The sequence below is a fragment of the Eumetopias jubatus genome, unplaced genomic scaffold, assembly GCF_037043125.1.
Source record: "Eumetopias jubatus isolate StellerSeaLion01/CBP00866 unplaced genomic scaffold, mEumJub1_p1.0 scaffold_1, whole genome shotgun sequence".
Taxonomy (NCBI): Eukaryota; Metazoa; Chordata; class Mammalia; order Carnivora; family Otariidae; genus Eumetopias; species Eumetopias jubatus.
This window is the reverse complement of record NW_028274807.1, coordinates 8732025-8754632: the sequence shown is the minus strand read 5'-3', so window position 1 is coordinate 8754632 and position 22608 is coordinate 8732025. Positions and strand designations below refer to the sequence as shown.

General features: G+C 38.3%; 1 protein-coding gene across 6 annotated transcripts in view; it reads left to right on the top strand.

Moving 5' to 3' along the window:
* Positions 1 to 22608, top strand: part of DYRK1A (dual specificity tyrosine phosphorylation regulated kinase 1A) — a 149400-nt gene that overhangs the window by 33258 nt on the left and 93534 nt on the right. For 5 of the 6 annotated variants that reach the window (XM_028114101.2, XM_028114120.2, XM_028114087.2 and 2 more), the window contains exon 2: positions 21483 to 21568. The exons of the other annotated variant lie outside the window; for it this stretch is intronic. In XM_028114101.2, coding sequence (XP_027969902.1) covers positions 21559 to 21568 — 10 coding nt within the window. In that variant the 5' untranslated portion in view covers positions 21483 to 21558. The remainder of the gene's footprint in view (positions 1 to 21482; positions 21569 to 22608) is intronic. 6 annotated transcript variants of the gene reach the window in all.

Below are 22608 nucleotides of genomic sequence, written 5' to 3'. Positions count from 1 at the left end.
CTGTGAGTTGAGAGAAGAGGCAGTATTTGTTAGTGGAAGGAGCATGGGATTTTAAAACCTAGAAGCAGTTGGTAGTGTTGGAGCCAGACCTGGCTTGTGCAGAGATAATAAAAAAAAAATGGCTTTTCCTGGGGAAATAGCTTCACAGGACATATCAGACCTTTTCTTCCTTTCAGCCTGTGAGATCTGCCTTGGTTTTGACAAGGGCATGATTGCTGCTAACCTGTTAATGATATTATGGCTAGAGATCTGCCGGTTCAGTATGAAGCTGCAGGGTGTATTAAAGGGATGAGTGGTGGACGCCTGGGTGGCTCAGTCGTTAAGCGTCTGCCTTCGGCTCAGGTCATGATCCCAGGGTCCTGGGATCGAGTCCCACGTTGGGCTCCCTGCTCAGTGGGAAGCCTGCTTCTCCCTCTCCCACTCCCCCTGCTTGTGTTCCTGCTCTTGCTGTCTCTCTCTGTCAAATAAATAAATAAAATCTTTAAAAAAAAAGGGGGGGGGATGAGTGGTATGGAAAACATGCAACATTTGGTAGCAGTAAATCTTTACAGGAGATAGGATGGTTGATTTATTTGACAAAAAAGTACCAAATGTTAGGGTTAAAGTAGTGAAAAAGAGAAAAATATGGTGCTTTCATGTTATTGACAGCATTTTAACATTTGCTGTTTGTGTTCGATTATGTGAGAACTTTCTTGAACTGTTCCAGATTGAGTAGCTGAGTATTGGGTTTTAGTGAGTATGAGTTGGAGGGGGTGGATTTTACCCTATAGTCTCCCAATGGTTATGTCTTTTTTTTTTTTTTTAAGATTTTATTTATTTATTTGAGAGAGAGAATGAGAGAGAGAGAGAGCACATGAGATGGGGCAGGGTCAGAGGGAGAAGCAGACTCCCTGCTGAGCAGGGAGCCTGATGCGGGACTTGATCCCAGGACTCCAGGATCATGACCTGAGCTGAAGGCAGTCGCTTAACCAACTGAGCCACCCAGGCGCCCCTGGTTATGTCTTTCTAAAGCTTGAAGGAACTTCTCAGAAAGCAGTAAGATTGCAAATCATTCCAAATGAGATGCTGACGTAAATTAAGCACTTTTTTTTTTTTTTTTACATCATCCATGAATACAAATAAAAGATTGGAACATTTCTCATAGGTGACGTCTATAGAATGTACATATTTTAAGAAAATTTGAAAATGTCTTTCTTGTATTAGTTAGCTGTGGCTGCTGTAAGAAATCACCACAAACCTAATGGCTTAAAACAAGAGAAATTGATTTTCTCACAGTTCTGGAGGCCAGAAGTCTGCAGTCTGAGCCGTTGAGGTGAAATCAGTGTCTGGAGGGCCAGGGCTGTGCTTCCTCAGGCAGGAGTCTTCCTTGCCTCTTCCAGCTTCTGGTGGCTGCCAGCATTCCTTGGTGTGTGGCCACATCATCACTCCAGGCTCTCCTTCTGTGGTCACATCACTTTCTCTTATGTGTCAAAGCTCCCCCTACCCCTCTCTTTCCAGGACACTTGTGATGGCATTTAGGGCGCACTTGGATATCTCCTCATCTCAAGATCTTTCATTTAATCATTATCACATTTGCAAAGAGCCTTTCCCAAATATGATAACATCTGTAGATTTCAGAGATAAGAATGTGGATTTTTTTGGGGGGGGGCATTGTCAACTGACACACCTATAAATTATTTGGAAGTGTAGGAAGGTGGCTTTTGAAAGAGTAACTTTTAGATACATCATGAGAATGTTTCCCATTACAGTAAGAATTCATAGTATATCTTGTAACTTTTCAATGTTAGCTTGATGATCCAATGTTGTTATCCAAATTGGGAGACTTCACCCCAAATATCACCACCTTGCATGTCATTTATAATAATGGTTTTAAGCAACTTGTCTCTAAATAACGGAGGTTAGGGGTGCTTGGGTGGCTCAGTCGTTAAGCGTCTGCCTTCTGCTCAGGTCATGATCCTGGGGTCCGGGGATTGGGCCCTGCGTCGGGGTCCCTGCTCGGCCGGGAGCCTGCTCCTCCCTCTCCCACTCCCCCTGCTTGTGTTCCCTCTCTCGCTGTGTCTCTTTGTCAAATAAATAAATAAAATCTTAAAAAAAAAAAAACCAACATAAATAACGGAGGTTATTCTTTTAGGGCTGGCTCAAGCTGACAGTGGTAATTTTTATCAAGCATTTATTAAAAATGAATCTAAATTTAGGAAAATGATCTAAATTATTGGCACTTATTTTAGCAATCTAGGAATTTTAATGACTGCGAGAAGGTGCAGGTTGCAGGGTAGTAGTAAAAATATACTATGATTATACTTTTTCTGAAGTTGCTTGGTTGTATCAAACTTGAAAATATGTTATAGTTGGACTATTTTTTTTAATAAGCTATATTTTAGCTAATTTTGGACAACTATGGCTAGCTTATTTTGGATGAGATAGGAACACACACATTAAACAGTTTTTTTTTTTTTTTTTTTAAGATGTTCACACTTAGAATGGAAGGTACCAGTGGAGGGTTTTTTGAAGTTGTGAGCTAGTCATGAACGTGTGTGTGTGTGTGTGTGTGTGTGTGTGTGTGTATGAATTTTAATAGGTTCTTTCTTGAACCTGCCTAATTTTTGTCACCCTTTAAAAAAATAGACTTTTATTTCTCTAAACATCTCAAGATATATATTTTAAAGGTCTTTTCAGATAGTTCTGCTCTTTCTAGTTCCTTGGGTTATCTGTTGGATTTCTCCTGTGATGGAGAGTTTGTATCTGTGTTGTAATTACTGTGTATGAAATCTTCACGAAACTGCTGAAGGTGTTCTGTATTTTGAGGACAGTGCATCTCTGTTTCAAATTGTTAAAGTCACTGACTTTCCACTTCGTATTCCCCATTTCCCACATGTGATAACCATAAACATTATCAGTCTCTTTACCTGCCTCCCACTTTGTACAATTGTTGCCATGGTTTTTACTCCTACATATATTACATTATAAATTATAAACTCCAGCTTACAGTTTTACAATTTTTGCTTTAAGTACATGTTTTAAACTCCAACTTAAAGTTTTTATTTTAAACAATTAATAGTCTTTAAATTATGAGAAGGAAAATATATTTATGAAAATTTAACTACCTATTTACCATTTCAGGCACCTTTTATTCCTTTGCATAGATTTGTGTTTCCATCCACTCTCATTTCCCTTCAGTCAGAAATTCTTTAGCATTTTTCATAGTATAGGTTTGCTGGCAGAGAATTCTTTCAGATTTTTAAAAATCTTGGAGATGTCTTTGTTTTGCCTTTGTGATGGAAGGTTATTTTCACTGCATATAGAATTCCAGATTGATAGTTTTTGTCATTCAGCACAGTAATGGTGGTGTTCCACTGTTTTCTGGCTTCCATTATTTCTGATGAGATGTTGATTATACTATATTGTTCTGTCTCTGTAGTGTCTTTTTGCACTCTGGCTGCTTTCAGGGTTTTCTCTTTATCTTTGGTTTTAAGCTGTTAGCCCACGATGTGCCTGGGTGTGGTTTGAATTTGAGAGGTGTTTAGCCATGATTTCTTCATTTCATTTTTCTGCCCTTTCTCAAAGTCTTCTGTGATTTCGCTTATATGTGTGTTAGAACATTTTATATTCTGCAGGTCTTTGAGGGTCTCTTATTTTTTTTTTTTCAGTTTTTTTTCCTTTGTAGTAAAATTGGATAATTTTTTTAAAAAAGATTTTAAAATTATTTTTAAGTAATCTCTACACCAGCATGGGGCTCAAACTCAAAACCCTGATATCAAGAGTCACATGCCCCACTGACTGAGCCAACCAGGTGCCCCTAAATTGGATAATTTCTATCGATTTGTCAGTTTACTGATTTTTTTCTCCTCCTGGTATCTTCGGTATGCTGTTAAATCTGTCCAACACAGTTTTCATTTAGTTATTATATTTTTCACTCTTAGAATTCCTTTTTGTGCTTTTTTTGTGGTTTTAATTTTTCTGCTATTCAGATATTCTCTCTGTTTACACATTAAAGAGCATATGTTCTTTAAAGTTTTGAGTGTATTTTCTTTTAATTCTTTGTGTAAAATAGCTGCATTAAAGTCTTTGTTAGCTAAATCTAATCTCTGGTCCATCCTGGGGTTGGTATTCTATTGACTCCTTCCTCCCCCCCCTTTTTTTGTGGATCACATGTTTTTTTCTTTCTTGTTTATTAATATTTGACTGAATACTATTTGTTTTTTCTCCTTAAGAGTGTTAATGTTTCTTCTAGAAGGCTGGTTGGTTACTTTGAATTTATATGTATTTGGTTTTATACTTCATTATGCAAGATCTATGGAAAGCTCAAGATGAATCCTAGCCTCTTTAATATGGGACATGACTTCCAAACTGAGTCTTCCTTCGGATCTTGTCCTGGGTTTGGTTTTAGACATTTTTAGTATTGGTTCATAGGCTGTATGCTAGGATTTGGTCCTTAGTCTTGAAATGGAGATAGAAGTTAAAGTGTGTGTTTGTCATGGTTCTCTGGTGAAACAGACCCAATAGGAGATTCATGATTTATTATAAGGAATTGGCTCACATGATTATCAAGGCTGAGAAGTCTCAAGATCTGCAATTGGCAAGTTAGAGACCCAGGAGAGCTGATGGTATAGTTTCACTTGGAGTCCAGAGGCTTGGGAACCATTAAGAGCTGATGACTTAAGTTCCAGTCTGAAAACCAGCAGGCTCAAGACTCAAGAAGAGCCGATGTTTCAGTTTGAGTCCAAAGGCATGAGAAAAGTTGATGTCCCAGTTTAATGCAGTAAGACAGGAGTTCTTTCTTAACCCCTGGAAGGATCAGCCTTTTTTTTCTATTCAGGCTCAGCTAACTGGATGAAGCCCATCCACATTAGGGAGAAGTCTATTGATTCAAATATTAATTCTGGAAGCACCATCACTACACACCCAGAAAAATGTTCGACGAAATGTCTGGACCCTATGGCCCAGTCAAGTTGACATGTTCAGTGAACCTTTGAGATCTCTCCACTGTGCCTGGGCGGGGACTCCTAAAGTCCCCAGGCCTGTTCATTCTCTATCACCTCTGTTCTGTTCTCAATCTCTCAGCAGTCGCTCTTTGCTAAGCTATGGGTAGTCTCACCCTGCCTATGTGCATTCTGGTCCTCTTGAGTTCCCCACACAGACTTCTGAGACCCCCTTTTGCACAGCTTCCTTCTCTCTGTTGCCCTGTCCAGGTGCTTCAGCTGTTTGGAACTCTGATCTTTACATCTCAGCAGAACCACTGTGCTTTGCTTGGAATCCAGCTCCTTCTGCCATGTTGAGAAGCTGTCCCCAGAGAACCAGGGCAGAGACATAGGCTTGGTGGAGGAGACAATTTTCTTACAAAAATACTAATTATTCCCCTGATTATAGTTCATGGAGCAGGCAAAATTTTTTTTTTTTTTTTTTTTTTTTTTTTGTAGTGATGTGGGCCTTTGGGCCAGAGGGTTGGGCTCTGGAGTAACTGAATTCCACTTCCAGCTTAGTGTTAGAATCATGGCTGAGGCAGATATTATGTGTGTGAGGCTCTGCAGGAACATGTGGTGATTGAGGACTACTGTTCATGGAGCAACTGTCCCATTATTGGATGCCTTCATTCTTTTATTTGTTCTCTGTGTATCCTCCTGTAACATTTTACTTATTTCTGATTTGAGTCCTGTGTTCTTGAAATACAGGAAGCTAGTTAATTCATTCATTCCATATTTGTGAGACTTGCTTAATTATTTGAAGGCATCTATTCACTGTTCCTCTAGTCTTTCATAGTCTTGACTGATCAGCCTCGGTACTTCCAGATCCCCATCCACCTATTATTTTCTCAGAAGTTTTGGATTGTCTCATGCCTCTCATTATGTGGATCTAGAAATTAAAAGAATTGTGAGCTTCAGAAGCTGAACAGACATAAAGACTACAAATTCTTACCTGTCACTTCTTGGAAAGAGTATTTTTTTTTAATTTTTTTAATTATGTTAATCATCATACATTACATCATTAGTTTTTGATGTAGTGTTCCATGGTTCATTATTTGCGTATAACACCCAGTGCTCCACGCAGAGCGTGCCCTCTTTAATACCCATCACCAGGCTAACCTGTCCTCCCCCCATCCCCCTCCCTTCTAGAACCCTCAGTTTGTTTTTCAGAGTCCATCGTCTCTCATGGTTCATTCTCCCTCTCCGATTTACTCCCCCTTCATTCTTCCCCTCCTGCTATCTTCTTCTTTTTTTTTTTTTTTAACATATAGTGTATTATTTGTTTCAGAGGTACAGATCTGTGATTCAACAGTCTTGTACAATTCACAGTGGTCACCATAGCACATACCCTCCCCAATGTCTATCACCCAGCCACCCCGTCCCTCCCACCCCCCACCACTCCAGCAACCCTCAGTTTGTTTCCTGAGATTAAGAATTCCTCATATCAGTGAGGTCATATGATACATGTCTTTCTCTGATTGACTTATTTCGCTCAGCATAATACCCTCCAGTTCCATCCACATCGTTGCAAATGGCAAGATCTCATTCCTTTTGATGGCTGCATAATATTCCAGTGTGTGTGTGTGTGTGTGTGTGTGTGTGTGTGTGTGTGTGTGTGTGTGTGTGTGTGTGTACACACACCACATCTTCTTTATCCATTCATCTGTCGATGGACATCTTGGCTCTTTCCACAGTTTGGCTAGTGTGGACATTGCTGCTATAAACATTGGGGTGCACGTACCCCTTCGGATCCCTACATTTGTATCTTTGGGGTAAATACCCAGTAGTGCAATTGCTGGATCGTATGGTAGCTCTATTTTCAACTGTTTGAGGAACCTCCATACTGTTTTCCAGAATGGCTGCACCAGCTTGCATTCCCACCAACAGTGTAGGAGGGTTCCCCTTTCTCCGCATCCCCGCCAACATCTGTCGTTTCCTGACTTGTTAATTTTAGCCATTCTGACTGGTGTGAGGTGGTATCTCATTGAGGTTTTGATTTGGATTTCCCTGATGCCAAGCGATGGTGAGCACTTGGAAAGAGTATTTCTGATACTCTTTTCTCAAATCTAAATAAGTTCCCCTTGTTATATTCTCTTAGTAATTCATGCTTTCCCTCATACCCATGTAGTCCAGTATTACTGTGATTTTTGTCTGTTTCTCACGTTGGATCGTGAGTTCTCTGAGGGCAGGCTTAGTGACAGTAAATCTTGCCCTTGTGTCTCCAATACTCAGCACATATTTGTTGAAGAAATGAATGATGAATTTGAAAGTCTACTTAATGTCAAGACATCATCTGATTTTGAGGATATTATTTGCCCATGTGCTGTTATTTAACATTATTTTTCATTTGTTTCAATAAGTGTAATTGATGGCACTTCTGCAGTGTGTACAGAGGTATGAATGTCTCTCACCTTTCCCCACTCCCATCCCACCTCCTTTCCAGTCCCATTGTCCCAACCACAGATACTGCTTTTAAAGCTTTTCATTTAATCTTTCTGGACATTTTCCTTTTTGTGTAAGGATATTTATATTGTTATATACACAGATATTATATTTGTACGTACTTCTGTGTAGCAGTGGAGTTTAAATGCTCCGTTAAAATGGCAATTAAGCATTATTTTGCTTTTATCATTGGTTTGATAACCAGATCTTTTCAGTGTTCATTTTACTTTCACATACTCATAAGTAAGGCACATAACCTCTAGACTTCAGTTTCCACATCTGCTAAAGGATTGATTTGAATTAAGTGAAATTGAAGTCCTCTTAGCTCTCAATCTGATAATTTAATGTTATTGTATAAGTCATCTGTATTAGATATGAAAAATGTGCTACCTGCATTATATAAAAAAAATAGGAAGATAAAAATCAAATATGACTTTGGTAGCAAAAGGAAATTTTGGGGCAAGTTATTAAAATGTTTGGTTTTTATCCTCCAAGAGTGGGTAGAGTATGTCAGCTGTTGAAACTAGTAGTGGGATCATCTCTCTAGGGGACTTTGGCACTAGGGAGTTTGCACTTTATTGATCCTGCAGTGCTAGCTAGTGACATCTTAAAGGGAATTTCACCCAACTCCCTGGATTTTCACATCACAACTGTACATTTAGTAACACGATGAATGCTCTGGAAGAATTGTATAGAAACCAAAATTTAGGGCGCCTGGGTGGCTCAGTTGGTTAAGCGACTGCCTTCGGCTCAGGTCATGATCCTGGAGTCCCGGGATCGAGTCCCGCATCGGGCTCCCTGCTCTGCAGGGAGCCTGCTTCTCCCTCTGACCCTCCTACCTCTCATGCTCTTTGTCTCTCATTCTTTCTCTCTCAAATAAATAAAATCTTAAAAAAAAAAAAAGCAACCAAAACTTACATAGGTAAATCTTTGTTAGTGACTTATTTAAAAATATTTTATGGAAAATGGTTTCCCAAGTTACTTCAACCCCTTTCTCCTCTCCCCAAAGAGAAATAAACAAGAGAATAAAAAAGGCAAATTTTGCTCAGTCATGGTTTGTTTATAAGTTCTCTTGTCATAAAATGTTACTGGATCTTTACATTTCTTTTAGTTAGCTTCTTTTGTTAAGTAGTTCACTTAGTTTATGGTTTAAAGAATTACATTTCTTGGGGTGCCTGGGTGGCTCAGTTAAGCATCTGCCTTCGGCTCAGGTCATGATCCCAGGGTCCTGGGATCGAGCCCCACATCAGGCTCCTTGCTGAGCGGGAAGCCTGCTTCTCCCTCTCCCACTCCCCTCATTTGTGTTCCCTCTCTTGCTGTGTCTCTGTCAAATAAATAAAGCAAATCTTAAAAAAAATTGTATTTCTAATACTTTTTTTCATATATCACCATTTTTATTTTTTAAAGAAACTTTTAATTATTGAAAACTTCAGACATACACAGAAGTAACATAATGAGCCCTTGTGTCCCTGTCATCCTTGCTTTCACAGTTGTCAATATTTTGCCCACCTGTTTTTTTTTTTTAAAGTATTTTTAGTATTAAGTAATACCACGATTCAAATTATTCTTTTTTAAAAGGGAGGCTTGGTATTTAACAGGAATAAAACCTCTCAACTAGCAGTGCCTGGGTGGCTCAGTCAGTTAGACGTCTACCTTCAGCTCAGGTCATGGTCCCAGGGTCCTGGGATGGAGCCCCGCATCAGGCTCCCTGCTCGGTGGGGAGCCTGCTTCTCTCTCTCCCTCTGCCCCTCCCCCCTGCTTGTGCTTGCTCACTCTCTCTGTCAAATAAATAAATGAAATCTTAAAAAAAAAAAAAACAGCCCTCAACTATGCCCAAGCTTTTTCTGATTATGGCTATTTATATGGAGTTGATAATTACATAAAATATTTCTTAGCTCAGATAGCATTCTCTGTAGCAAAACCACTAGATTTTGTGCCTTTTTCACTGAAATGAGTTCTAGAACTGAACCATGGCAAACTCAGTTGCTCCACCAGTAGGTTGCAGGTATGACTTAACTGTACTTACTATGTTGTCTTAAAAATTAAAGAGGTTTTTTTTTTTTTAAGGATTTTATTTATTAGAGAGACCGCTTGTGTGTGAGTGGGTGAGGGGTGGAGTGGGGAGCAGAGTGAGAGGGACAAGCCCGTGGCGGGGTTTGATCCCACAACCCTGAGATCATGATCCCACCCAAAACCAAGAGTCCGACGCTCAACCAACTGAGCCACCCAGGCAGGCGCCCCAAATCTTGAAGAATTTTAACTCACTTGTTTCAACAAAGCAACCCAAAGCAGATGTTTTAGGCAATGACGTGGTTTGATGATTATGGTTTTTTCTCCTTTATTGAGAATCTGCTGTAGTTGAGGAAGCTGGCCTTCCTCAATAGCGAGCCAAAGAAGGCTCTTAATATTTTCTGGGACTGGATGCTGGCATGCATACAGTTAGTTAGCTACCATCCAAGGTGAGTGGTGTGAGGGCCGTAGTCTTGGTGTAAACGCTGCTATACAGGGTTGCCGAGGGATTGGTGTCTGTAGGCAGTGCTGATTGGAGACTTCTGTGGAAGACAGCACTGGTTGATGTTGGGCTTGGAGCTTGGTGTTGACAGGGAAGGATGAGGAAAGCTCATTGAATAGCCTAAACAGAAAAGTGGCATTTGTCCATGGTGGCTGGAGTGTCCATTTGGGGAAAGTTTTTATAGTAGGAGATAAGACTGGAAAGGTGAAGGTAATGACAATATAAAATACACTGGCATAGAGAAGTGAATGTATATTGAACACTAACTGTGATGTTGTAAATGCTTTACGTGTGCTCTGTCATTGACAATACAACAATTTTTTTATTTTTTATTTTTTAAAGATTTTATTTATTTATTTGACAGGGAGACAGCGAGAGAGGGAACACAAGCAGGGGGAGTGGGAGAGGGAAAAGCAGGCTTCCTGCTGGGCAGGGAGCCTGATGTGGGGCTCCATCCCAGCACCCTGGGACCATGACCTGAGCCGAAGGGAGACGCTTAACAACTGAGCCACCCAGGCGCCCCGATAATACAATAATTTTACGGGATTATCCTCACTTTGTAGATGAGGTCACTTAGTCATCTAGGAGTTTAGAACCTTGTGTGAGCCCACCTATTAAGTTGTGGAGCTGGAAGTTAAACTAGGGCAGGTTGACTCAGAAACCTGATGATGGCTTTAGGGCCTTGAATGTTGGGTTAAGCAGCACTAAATAAGTAGTTTTTTTGGTTTTATTGTGGAGAGTGACCTAGCAGTGTATTAACAGATTTTTTTTTTAAGATTTATTTATTCATTTCAGACAGAGAGACAGAGAGAGCATGAGTGGGAGGGGCAGAGGGAGAGAGAATCTCAAGCAGACTCAGTGCTGAGTGCGGAGCCCCACACAGGGCTTGATCCCACAACCTTGAGATCAAGACTTGAGCTGAAACCAAGAGTCAGACGCTTAACTGACTGCACCACCCAGGCGCCCCATAACTGATTTTTTAATTTTTATTTATTTATTTATTTTAAAGATTTTATTTATTTGAGAGAGAGAATGAGAGAGAGAGAGAGAGAGCATGAGAGGGAGTTGGGTCAGAGGGAGAAGCAGACTCCCTGCTCAGCAGGGAGCCCGATGCGGGACTCTATCCCGGGACTCCAGGATCATGACCTGAGCCGAAGGCAGTCGCTTAACCAACTGAGCCACCCAGGCGCCCCTTGTTTATTTATTTTTAAGATTTTATTTATTTGACAGAGAGAGACACAGCGAGAGAGGGAACACAAGCAGGGGGAGCGGGAGAGGGAGAAACAAGCTTCCCGCAGAGTAGGGAGCCCGATGCAGGCCTCGATCCCAGGATCCTGGAATCATGACCCAAGCCAAAGGCAGATGCTTAACGACTGAGCCAACCAGGCGCCCCTTAACTGATTTTTTTAAAGATCTTTAATAGTTTATTTTCTTGAGCTTTTTACCTATATTGGAGTTTTAAAAATTGGATGCACTTAGAGGTTGTTCTCATAGTTGTGGTTGTTAACCAGATACCATGATGACTATTACGTTTCATATGGAGGTTGAATTTCTTGGATCATTTTTTCCTCATTATAAGAGATGTGCTGACTTATAAAAGTTGTGATGTACTGAGAAGTATAAAGAGGAAAATTTAAAAATCACCAAGAATTATATTAGCCAAAGACATTCATTGTTAATAACCTTATATATTTTCCCCCAGAGTTTTTTCAGTTACTTTCCTGAGATTTTGCTTTGGGGAAGGTTTTGCTTTCTGATACAGTGTATGACTTTTTCCTTCATGCCATGCAGTTATTGTAAGAAGAACTTAAAGGCTTATATAATATTTTGTCATGTGAATATACCATAATATATGTCACCTTTTCTTTTTAGTGTTGAAAACTTTAATTCCTGATTTTTAAATTATTTTTAATGATACACTTTTATATATAAATTTTGTATTTTCTTTCATGAAAGGGATTTCTGAAAGAGATTGAACATGAGGTATAATAGACCACAAATGGACCATGAATCAGTGCTACATGAAGAAAGGAAAACTGTGTAGGAACAATACTTAGTGTGGCAAGGCTCATGTTTAACTATACTGTGTACAGATTTGGAGATCATAAATTGAGAAAACAGATTTGAGCAGGAAAAATGGACAGAGGCTGGCTAATTCAGCTTGAGAAGACGCAGTGTCTTGATGTGCATTTGGAGAAAAGCTGAGGAGTGTGGGTATGAAGAGTATTTTGTAGGCTGTGTGTAGCTATTTTCTGTTTCTTCAGTGTGCAGGAGGAATTTAGCATAGAATTTGTAATTAAGGATGGTATAGAGGAATTTAGCATAGAATTTGTAATTAAGGATTGAACATTTTGCTGTAGTTTATCATGAGAATCTTTGAAATGGGTAGGTTTTCACTGTATTTAGGACTTTTTTTTCTGCTTAAGAAGGAAACGGTGCTTAAGATGGTGTTTTAAAGGTTTTTCCAGACCTTCATTCTAAGGTTTATTTTAATATTATTTTCAGTTTTCTCACCTATTATATGTCTCCTGGTCTTATGTGGAAATAAGAACAATAATACTATATTAAGATTTGTAGTTGTGATTGAAAGGACAAACCAAGAGAATAAACAGAACTCCACTTCTGTACAGCTAGAGAAGTAGCATGCTCATGTATGAAATTGATTTGCAAAGCTGTGAACAGAGTCCCAGAAGTTGAACATCCACCTAGTGAGGCCAGTGGAATTTGAAGTAGAGGTTGGGAAATGTTAACATTAACAAGTCCTAGGTGTTAGGATTGTGACAGTATGGCTGCTTATACCCACGCCAGTCATTTTTACAGGATTTCCATTGATCACAAAAACTCTAGGTTAAGATTTTAAGGTTTAAGATTCTAGGAAGATTTGGTTTCATTACAAAATGCACATTCCTTTTAGGAAATTTAGAAAATACAAAAGCTTAGAATAACAATTTCCTTTAGCTCCTCTCTCCCGAGGTAACTACTATTTTGTGGATAACCTGTCAGTTTTTTTTTTTTAATGCACACAACTAGTTTTCTCTCCTTTTAAAAAAGAAATGTAATCATATGGTGTCTGCATGCTGCTTTATAATTTACTTTTTCTACATAGAACAGTATTTTCCATGTTGTTACTCACTTTACTGATGTGTTCATTGCACATCTACGCTGATGAAATAGAAATATGAAGCTCACCAAGCAGGAGATAATGTCACTGGAGTAATAATATAACATAAATAATTAAAAAAATATAGTGGTGGATCATTGAATGCAAATTCTGAGGGGCTGGAGTGACATAAAGCTGGATGAGGGGGAATTCAAGTAGTCTTGAGGGATGGATAGGATTTACGTAAAGGGTTGGGTAAAGAAGTGGCAAACTTTAGGTAGGGAAAATCATTTGAGCATTGGTGCAGAAGGGGGTTAAATGGCATTTTATAGAATGCCATGCTAAACTCTCCGTTCAGGGCAATAAGATTTGATCGATTTTTCTTAAGTTACAGAGGGTAAGTTAAATCCAGGTTGAAAGTCTTTGAAATGGGTAGGTTTTCACTGTATTTAGGACTTGGGCCAGCTATAAGCCAGATGAATTGAGACAAGGGATAAGCTGCCTTTAAGTTTGGTATCTTCCACATTGGGCTGTGCTCTAAAATCACCAGGGGCGGGGGGGTGTGGGGGATTCTTGGGTTCTTCCCCGTGCTTCCTGAATCAATATCTTTGGGTGTGGAGTCTGCAGTCTGGTTTTGAGAACCTCCCATAGTGTTTCTGACATACCACCTGGCCTGGAAGATGCTTAGTTCTAGGTATCTGTAATACCAGGTATGAAATAAGGAGCTAGACCAAGGCGATTGCATTGGGCATGGAGAATAATTAAGGCAGGAGGCATTTTGAAAATTGACAGGATTTAGTGAGACTATTTCGAGTAAAGAAAGAAACCAGCAGTTTCTAGTGAAGTTGCTGGAAGAACGGTGGCACTGGGGATAAATATGGAAAGGTCAGTTCTCTGAGGAGGAGGTGAGGATGTGTCTCAAGTGTGGGGGGTTGAGGTAGTAATGGCACTGTAGGCAACATCTAGCAGCAGTTGGACTAGATACTGAATTAGAGGTTAGTGTAGAGAAAAGAGTAGTTGAGCATTATTAGTTCAGGGTAAAACTTTGAAATATTTCTTCTGGAGGGAAAGATGGATAGAGAAATGAGTGGAGGGGCCAGGGGATGGAACTGGAGGTAACACCCGAGGTTGGGGTTACAAGTGAGAGGCTTGGGATATTTGGAGGATAACTGATGCACAGAGATACAAGGCCAAACACATTTTAAGAATTTTTGAGTTTTTCAAAAGTGTAGTTGGGAAAAATAAGTAAAACTAAACTCATTTACTACTCTTAGTAATAGGCTTGTTGGAGGAAGATGTAAGCTGCTAATAGCAGTGTGTGTTTTTGATTATTTCTGGGCCTGGTTATTTTTCTTTATTTTTGAAATGCAAGGATAATTAAAAGCAGTGGTTTCTAAAATTACATATAATTATATATGTATAAAAGTACATACAACCGACTAAGTATATGTATGCATGCACTTATGTAAATTAATTATACATAATGTATGTTTTATAAGTAAAATTATATGTGTGTGCATATAAATATATATGACCACTCTAGAAAAGTTAGTGCTATCAGAAAGGACAGATCAGAATGGTTTTCCAATTCATTTCTTTTTTTTTTTTAAGGTATTTATTTGAGATAGAGTGAGCGAGCGAGAGAGCACACAGGGGGTGGGCAGAGTGAGAGGGAGAAGCAGGCTCTCCACTCAGCAGGGAGCCCAATGCGGGGCTGGATCCCAGGACCCTGGGGATTATGACCTGAGCCGAAGGCAGATGCTTAATAGGCTGATCCACCCAAGTTCCCCTCCAATGCATTCCTTAAAAACTAGTTATGAGAAGGGCTTGCAGAGTATTGATTGAACATATTCTTCCTGTGTCCTCTGTCTGATGGGAATATATAAGTGAATGAGATCAACCCAAATGTTGAGGTTGGGTAGGGAAATGCAACCAGGGGTAACACTACACATTAGATGCTGCTCTGATGTGAATCTCCGAGTACCTAGAAGTCATTTAATTCCTTTTTAATTCCTTTTATAAGCTAGGATCTATTGAATAATAGGAAGTTTGAGTACATTATGTGTAGGTGATATAAAATATATCTGTAAGCAAGCATATCAACAGAGATGCAAAAAGTCTTGATGTTCATATTACTTTGCTTTTAATTCCTATCAGCAAATGGGTAAAAGCAGGCTCCAAGTTTCAAAATTTATGGTAGTGAGAATTTGGAAACAACCCAAATATCCCCCAATAGGTATTTGCTTCAAGTAAACTTAGATCTGTGTAGTGGGGTACTATACAACCATGAAGGATGCTGCAAATATAAAGTGTTGATGTAAAGATGTGAAATAAACAATAGGAGCAGAGATTCCTTAGGGTATTGGAATTTTGTGTGACTTTTGGTTATTCCTATTCAGTTTCTTCTTATTCCCTTTTTTAAAAATAAGGAGCATGTAATGTGTTACAATCAGAATGCATTCTGTTTATTTCAGATAAATGATGGGAGAAAAACTTGAGGTTTTTAATTTTAAATGGAGAGAAGACTGTCGTTGAGTTCCAGCTTCAGAACAGCCTGATGGCACATGATTGGGCTGGAATGGTGACAGCATGTGTTTTGAGGCCTGCAGTTTGGGTGAGAGTGGGTTGTATGGGTAGATTTGAGCAGGGAGTGCTGATAGCACAGGGAGGGTGTTGATCGAGGCAGGCACACTAGAGATGGAGCAACAAGGCCAGTTGGGAAGACCTTTCTGAGGTGAATCCAACACAAGAATTTGCCGGATGGTTGTGGTGTAAGCACTAGGAAAGAGGTCCTCGGTGATTAGGGTTCTCCTTGGGAGATGGCGGTGATGGTGACACCTGTCACCCAAGACTGGGAATACAGGAAGGAGAAACGGATTTTTTTTTTTTTTTTTCCTGTCCTGCCTGGTCTTTCCTCCCCTTTTTGGGGCAGGGGAGAAGGGCGAGGATATAGTAAATTCAATTTAGTATGTGCCTGAAAGCATTGGTTTTGGAGTCATTTTGATTGGATTTGGATTTTTTCTCTTCACCATTAGACATGTGTGACTTGGGGCAACTTCACTTCTCTAGGCTTTAGTTTTCGTCACCTGTAAAATGGGGATAATAGTACTACTTACCTTATATAATTATTTATGGGAATTAAGTGAATGAAAGGAAAATATGTATCTGTTAAAGGTAAGACATCTCTTCAGTAATGACTGAGAACAATAATATCTGGGACATTCAAGTTCTGTTCGCTGGGCCCTTGGAAATGTGGGCCTGGAACTCTACAGACAGAGGTGGGCCAAGCCAGCTTTTAAAAGTCTGTTTAGTTCCACATAAAACTAAAATAGTGATTAATATTGACTTTCATCCAACTGTCTTAGAAATGAGCCTTCTGGAACTTAGGTTCACTTATGGTGTATTTCTTAGCATCTATTTTATGTAGTAGTCACTCTCTAATAGTGGGAGCTAAGGTTCCTAAAACGTTCTGTGGCCTGAGAATTTATGTTCGAGGAACTTAAAATACAAAAGAATACATATAAATATGTTGGTGGTTGGCATTTTGAATTAGTGACAGGGTAACAGTACTTTCCACTTACTGATCACAGCTTACTTCTAACTTTCTAGTCTCTGCCCTCTGGTTTTAAAAAGGATAATTGGCAATGCCTTATGTTACAGATAATATGCATAAGGGGCATTTTCCTCCTGTTTTCCTGTATTTATTGTTGTATACAAATACTCAGTGCGTAATTTTGTTGCATTTGAGCCCAGATACAGTCCCAGAGAGGCCAAGTAACTTGGTCCTTGAAGGAGCAAAAATTTTGGGCAACATTTATTTAATCCACTCAGCTCCTAGTTCTTGAACCTTCTCTTTAGTGCTTAGGGTTGTTAGTTTTTTTCACATAATTTCATGAGAAATCACATCTTTCTATTTTCTTTAACACTTACATCAGCTACTTCCACTTCCCACATGCTATTGGAGTCATATAATTATAATCCTTCATGTTTTTTTTTATCTTGCTCAAGGCTTTGGTGCAGTAATGACTTACCTGCTGTTGGTTTTTACCCTTTTTAGTTCGTCTCCTTTAATTTTTTTGGTAGAGGGAATATATATATCAGTCTGTTATATGCTGTGATCCAATTTTCTCTGCTAGACTAACTTGAGGGGAGTTTCTTTACCATTCTCCTAAATTACAATGCTTTTTACAAATTAATTTACTGCTTATGAACTTTCTTGTTTGGGATGGTTGAGGTGGGAGATTGAGTATGGGGTCTTAAAATCAGACCCAGACACACCTAGATTCTTGAATCTTTGAAATTTTCCCATGACTGTTTCAGTGCTTACTAGTTAGAGGCATTTTGGTGTGGTGGAAAATATGAACTTTGGTGTAGGACCAGAGTTCACAAGCTATGACCTTCGGCCAGGCAGTTTCATCTCTCTGAATTTGCTCTGCCCATTGATGAAATGGAAATCACAGTGCCTACTTCTAGGGTTGTTATGAGATTAAATGTGTCAACTTCTGTAAAGTGTCTCAGTAGAGTAGTTGGTGCATAGTGTTTGGCAGATGTTACTTTTTTCCCTGCAGTTTTACTCAAAATTTTCTTTGATATCCCATTCTAAAGTCTTGTGCATTTAAGTTTTTTTTTCCTTTTTAATTTTTTTAAGACTAGGATTATTTCTAGGGGTTTTGGAGGAGTCATAAATCATCTTGGTTTTAAGAATTTCACTTGAAATCTCCAGTTAGTGAAAATGCTTTTTCTCTTTATGCCGTTTGATCATCTTATTGGGAATTAGAGTTAATAGACTTCTTTTTCCTGTGTTAGGTATAAAACCATGGTTTTTTTTTTCCTATTTTCTTTTTGCTTTGACTTCTTTGGCTATTGTAATTCTAGAAAATCTGTTCTAAAATTGTTAATATGGAGAAAGAAGACACGTCTGTTGCTTCCTTAATGTTAGTGTAAAAGAGTAGAAGTTTATAAGGAAAGCCAGTCAGTATAATTTTTAGATAATCACGTTGTAATTTTAATGCATGAGTCAAATTGTAGATCTATCAGCTTAGTTTTCTCTGCTTTCATTTTTGTAGCTTATTCTTTTTTGGGAGGGGGTAGCTTATTCTTAAATTGGCATCTTTAAGCTATCTGAATTGTCCTTTTAAATACTATTGTGCGTTATATTTTGTTTTTTTAATGTGGATTAAAATTCTTATCTTGAAATATACATACATACTATACAAAACTTGTAAAATTAAAAGATAATAAAAAACAGCTGTGTGCTTCCACCCAGCTTAATAAAACAGTACCCATCAGTATTTCTGAAGCCTGTGTCATACTGATTATTTTCACCTGCTGCTTGTCATACCTACTAATTTAGTTATTTTGAAACTACATGTAATTTTTAGTTTTATGTCATTATAAGACATTGTGACATGAAAGAGAAAACGTCATAGCTACCATTTAATTCATTAACTCCTGAGTTAATATGGATTTGCCATATCATGCTAATGTATTCATTTCAATCACTGTTTTGCCAGTCTTGATCTTTGAGGATTAGCATTAATTTTATAAATCTCAGTCTGTCACTGCTTTTAATTAGGTGTCTCAGTGTTCTCCCTCTCTCTCCTTCCCCTTCCCCCTCCCTCTGTAGAAAGAGACAGGTGCCAAGAGACTGAGTCTGATACCTATCTGGGCATTCCATGTGTTTTAAACTCAGCCTGTTGAAATTCTCTCCCTGCAGATGTGCTGTAGGTTACTATTATGTAGTGATTTTCAGACAACCAAAAAATGGTTTGTAGGTTTAGCTTTAAAAACCAGTTAAGCTCAGTTTCTAGTTTGCTCGCAGACTGTTAAATTGCGTGGTTTGGCAAAATGTGAGCTAAAGCACACTAAGATTTTGAGGGTAATAGGAGGTGCCTGTGGTAAGGATAGTAGATGCTTTTCATTAGCATCTGTTTAGCTCCATAATTTGTGAATGACTCCATTTGTGGGGGGAAAGGTGAAAAATTCACTGTAGGTTTTTCTCAGAAAAATTTAAAATATGACTGGATTTTTAGACTTCTTTAGAAAGAAAATTGTGTTTATAGTTTGCAAAGTACATTTGGTGTTTGCTGTTACCTACTGTCATAAAATGCTGACCTGATACAAACATTTTTTTTGAAAAGTGAACAACCTAAAGGATATATGGAATTATCACTAGAATCTTCATTTAAAGCAGTCCAAGGTCAAGACTTACGGAGTTTTGGCATTGCCCAGTAGGTGATGGTTTAGTTCCCGCATATGAAGGCAGCAAGTTTTGTAACTTGTAGAGGTACTTTACCCTTTGCTAAAGGCTGCGTTTCAAATGAGTAGTAATTAATGGTTGGCTTGCCTAAAAGATACCCTTTTTAGGTTCAGACAATATTGATGCATGCTGCTTCTGATCCTTAGTCAGATGCTTGCTCTCCTATCACTTGGCCCGCCCATATTCTTACCTAAAAATATTTCGTACAGTAATGGGATAATCTGCCAATTTCTAACTGCTTTTAATAGAATAAAAAATGCTAATGGTTCATCTGATTCTGCCTTCTTCTTAGGAAGTCCTTTGGTATCAGCAGTATCTGATAAGCATTGAAGTTGGTAAAGTGTAGATAGCATTGTAAGTAACATTTTACAGTTGAAGAATGGGATGTTGAGGACCTAAAAGATTGGATAGTATATAATTCATAGCTGGAGATTTAATTCACATTTCCTGTCCCCATGGTCCGTGCTAAAATCGTAAAGACCATTTGTGAGAGGAAAATGGTTAGAAAACTATGTCTTTGAAGTAAAAATTGTTACTCTTGAGGCTTCAGATACTATTACTTTTTGGAATAAAACTGTTTTGATGTAGTACTTTAATGTTCATCCATCTATCCATACACGCCCCAAAATGGGTACCAGTTGGTCCTATGTCTAAGGTTTTACCATAGCATCTAAACTGGAAACGTGGTTCTTTAGGAGTGGAATCTGGAACATAGGTAATGATTTTAGACACAGGCAGTTCCTAAGTTATAGATAATTCATACATGTACATCCCTGTCCCTGAGCTGCTCTTCCAGTTAGTGCTATTTGGAGTACAGACGTCTAGCTTTTAAAGAACCTGGGAGTTCAAAAAGAGAAGGAGAAATGAATGAAGAGCAGAAATATTTTGGGGAAATAAATATACATTCAAATCTGTATTATGACCATTTACCTAAAAATGTTTTTCTTCAAGCTACCTTGGTCATTTTAAACTTTATTTTGTAATGTGATTAGAATTCTACTAATGAGGGGTTCATTTGGACTAACTAGTAGCATCCTTGTTGAAAATTGCAAATATGAAAGTAAATTATTTCAGTCCAGTTGATTTCTTTCTATCACATACCTGAAATGAACCACGCTGAGGTAATAGGAATTTTGGATGGTAATTTAGGAACACAGGACTACTTAGGAGAAAGCATTGGGAAGCAGGATGATTGGGCTTCCCTAAGGTAAAATTTAGGGTATTAGAGACATCAGGAGTTGAGAGTGCTAACAAAGGAGAACAACCTATTTTAGACTTTGTTCAGATAGGATCGAGAATTGGTTACCTTTCGGTATTCTCAGGGTCCCCAGTGCCCATGATCAGTAATATCTTTTGGTATCAGTAAGTTTTTTTGGCTGGCTTGGGAACTTGGCCAACATAAGCAACATTGTGTCATTAGTAATATTTATTGAATTCCATAGTATCAATTTAAAAATAATTTTTAGACTCAACTTATAATAAGTTCGGTTGTAGCCTGTGCTTGTCCTCCTCTCTTCTATTACCACCTACTCTCAGTTGATAACAACATTGAGGTTGCTTTTGCTTTCCTGTCAGTCATTATAAATTTTGCTGATCATTTTTCAAATACCAATGGAAGCAGTAAGTAGGAAGTACAGTGAAAGACTTACAGTAAAGTGTGAGAGAAGCCACTTGGAGAGCAAAAGCAAATGAGGGCTTGTGGGCTTTAGGGAAGCAGTTGTTAGCAGTATCTCAGAACTTAATTTACACATAACATTGGTAGATTGACATATTATCTTCCCTGTAAAAGCAACTTGCATTACCTCTGCTTACTTCTCTGGTAGTAAGCCACGATGAAAAGTGAATTCATATTCATACTGATTTGTGAATTGATGGATATTACAAAAATGTGAATTTTTCCCAGATAAATTATATAGAATAGTGGAATATTGACTGTTCATTTCATACCTAGAAATGCCTGAAGTTTCATTGGTAGTAGGCAGATTTTGAAACTTTTTCTCCTTGACAATTGAATACTTTACATTTTATATATATAATTGATTTTCATTAATAAAAATTATTTTCAAGTAAGCATAAATAAATGTTAGTAAACGGATTTGCAGTAATTTTATCTCTGTTTTGGGGAATGTAGTTACATTAGATGTTCCTCAATAGGGGTAATTGTCTTGCATCCTTATCTCTTATCATAATCTGTTTTTCTTCACACAGTGTTATAGTTTTGCTGCTGGACTCTTCCCTCCCTCCCCCCACCCCATCAGGATGATATGAGACTTGAAAGAAGACGATGCATACAGGTGACTCAAGTTTTGAAATACAGTAAAGCTGTGGCTGTCTGAGCGAATGTGGGAACTGGTGCTGTATTTTGAATGGGGGAGCTTTCTGATAAACAGCATTGGGGGGAATTAAATTTAGATCAATAAATACAAAGTTAGTTGGAATATTTACTAAACGACTTTGGGAATCCATTTGATAGTGAGTTACAGTGTGGTATTAATACAAGTACAGCATAGTGATTGCTAGTCTTGACCTTTTTGAAAGTGGTTGGTTGGCTAATACTTTGGTGAGAATTGAAGGGTTTCTGTTAAAAATAAAATATTCACTAGTATTCATCTTTATGGTTGAATGTGTGTGTCCTTCAGATCCCCATTAAAATAGAGTGAATCTTTTAAAGGCATGTGGAGTAGGTGCTAGTAGTGTATCTAAAATAAGACTGACAATTAAATTAAGGATATTACACCCATATGTATGATTCTTTGGAAAAAAATGGTCTGGGATTTTGTTTTTCTTCCCCCTTGTTCCCTCCTTCATCCTTTCCTCCATCCCTATCTCTTTCTCTTCTTTCTTCCCTTTCTCCTTTCCTTTCATCCGTTTGTTATTTGTATTTATGCAGGAGAAGCACTATAAAGGCATTTCTGAAAGAATTTTTTGGATTGCTTTATTATTAATTGAGGTGATCTTATTGATGGAAAATGGGAAATTGGAGGCTAGCTCATCTATGGCTATGTTCAGACTCTTGAAAATACAGTGTAGCTAATGGATAAAGTGTTAACCTTTAAACTTGTATGTTCTTTAAATCAGACTGATTGTGAGGTGTTTTGTTGAACCAAGTGGCTTATATCTACAGACTTTGTCAGGATAGTCTTAATTGGATTATATTTATAAACTGTTTGAAAAATGTGGTCTTTAACTGGAAAAGAAGTAACTACATAAACCTCATAGATACTTAATCACATTATTGGTGTAGCTCTTAAAATTTTGTGACTAGTTTTTGCTTTTGGTGATCTTTGTTTTCTAAAGGAAAAAATTACCTTTTTGACTTTAGAGTGGGATTTAA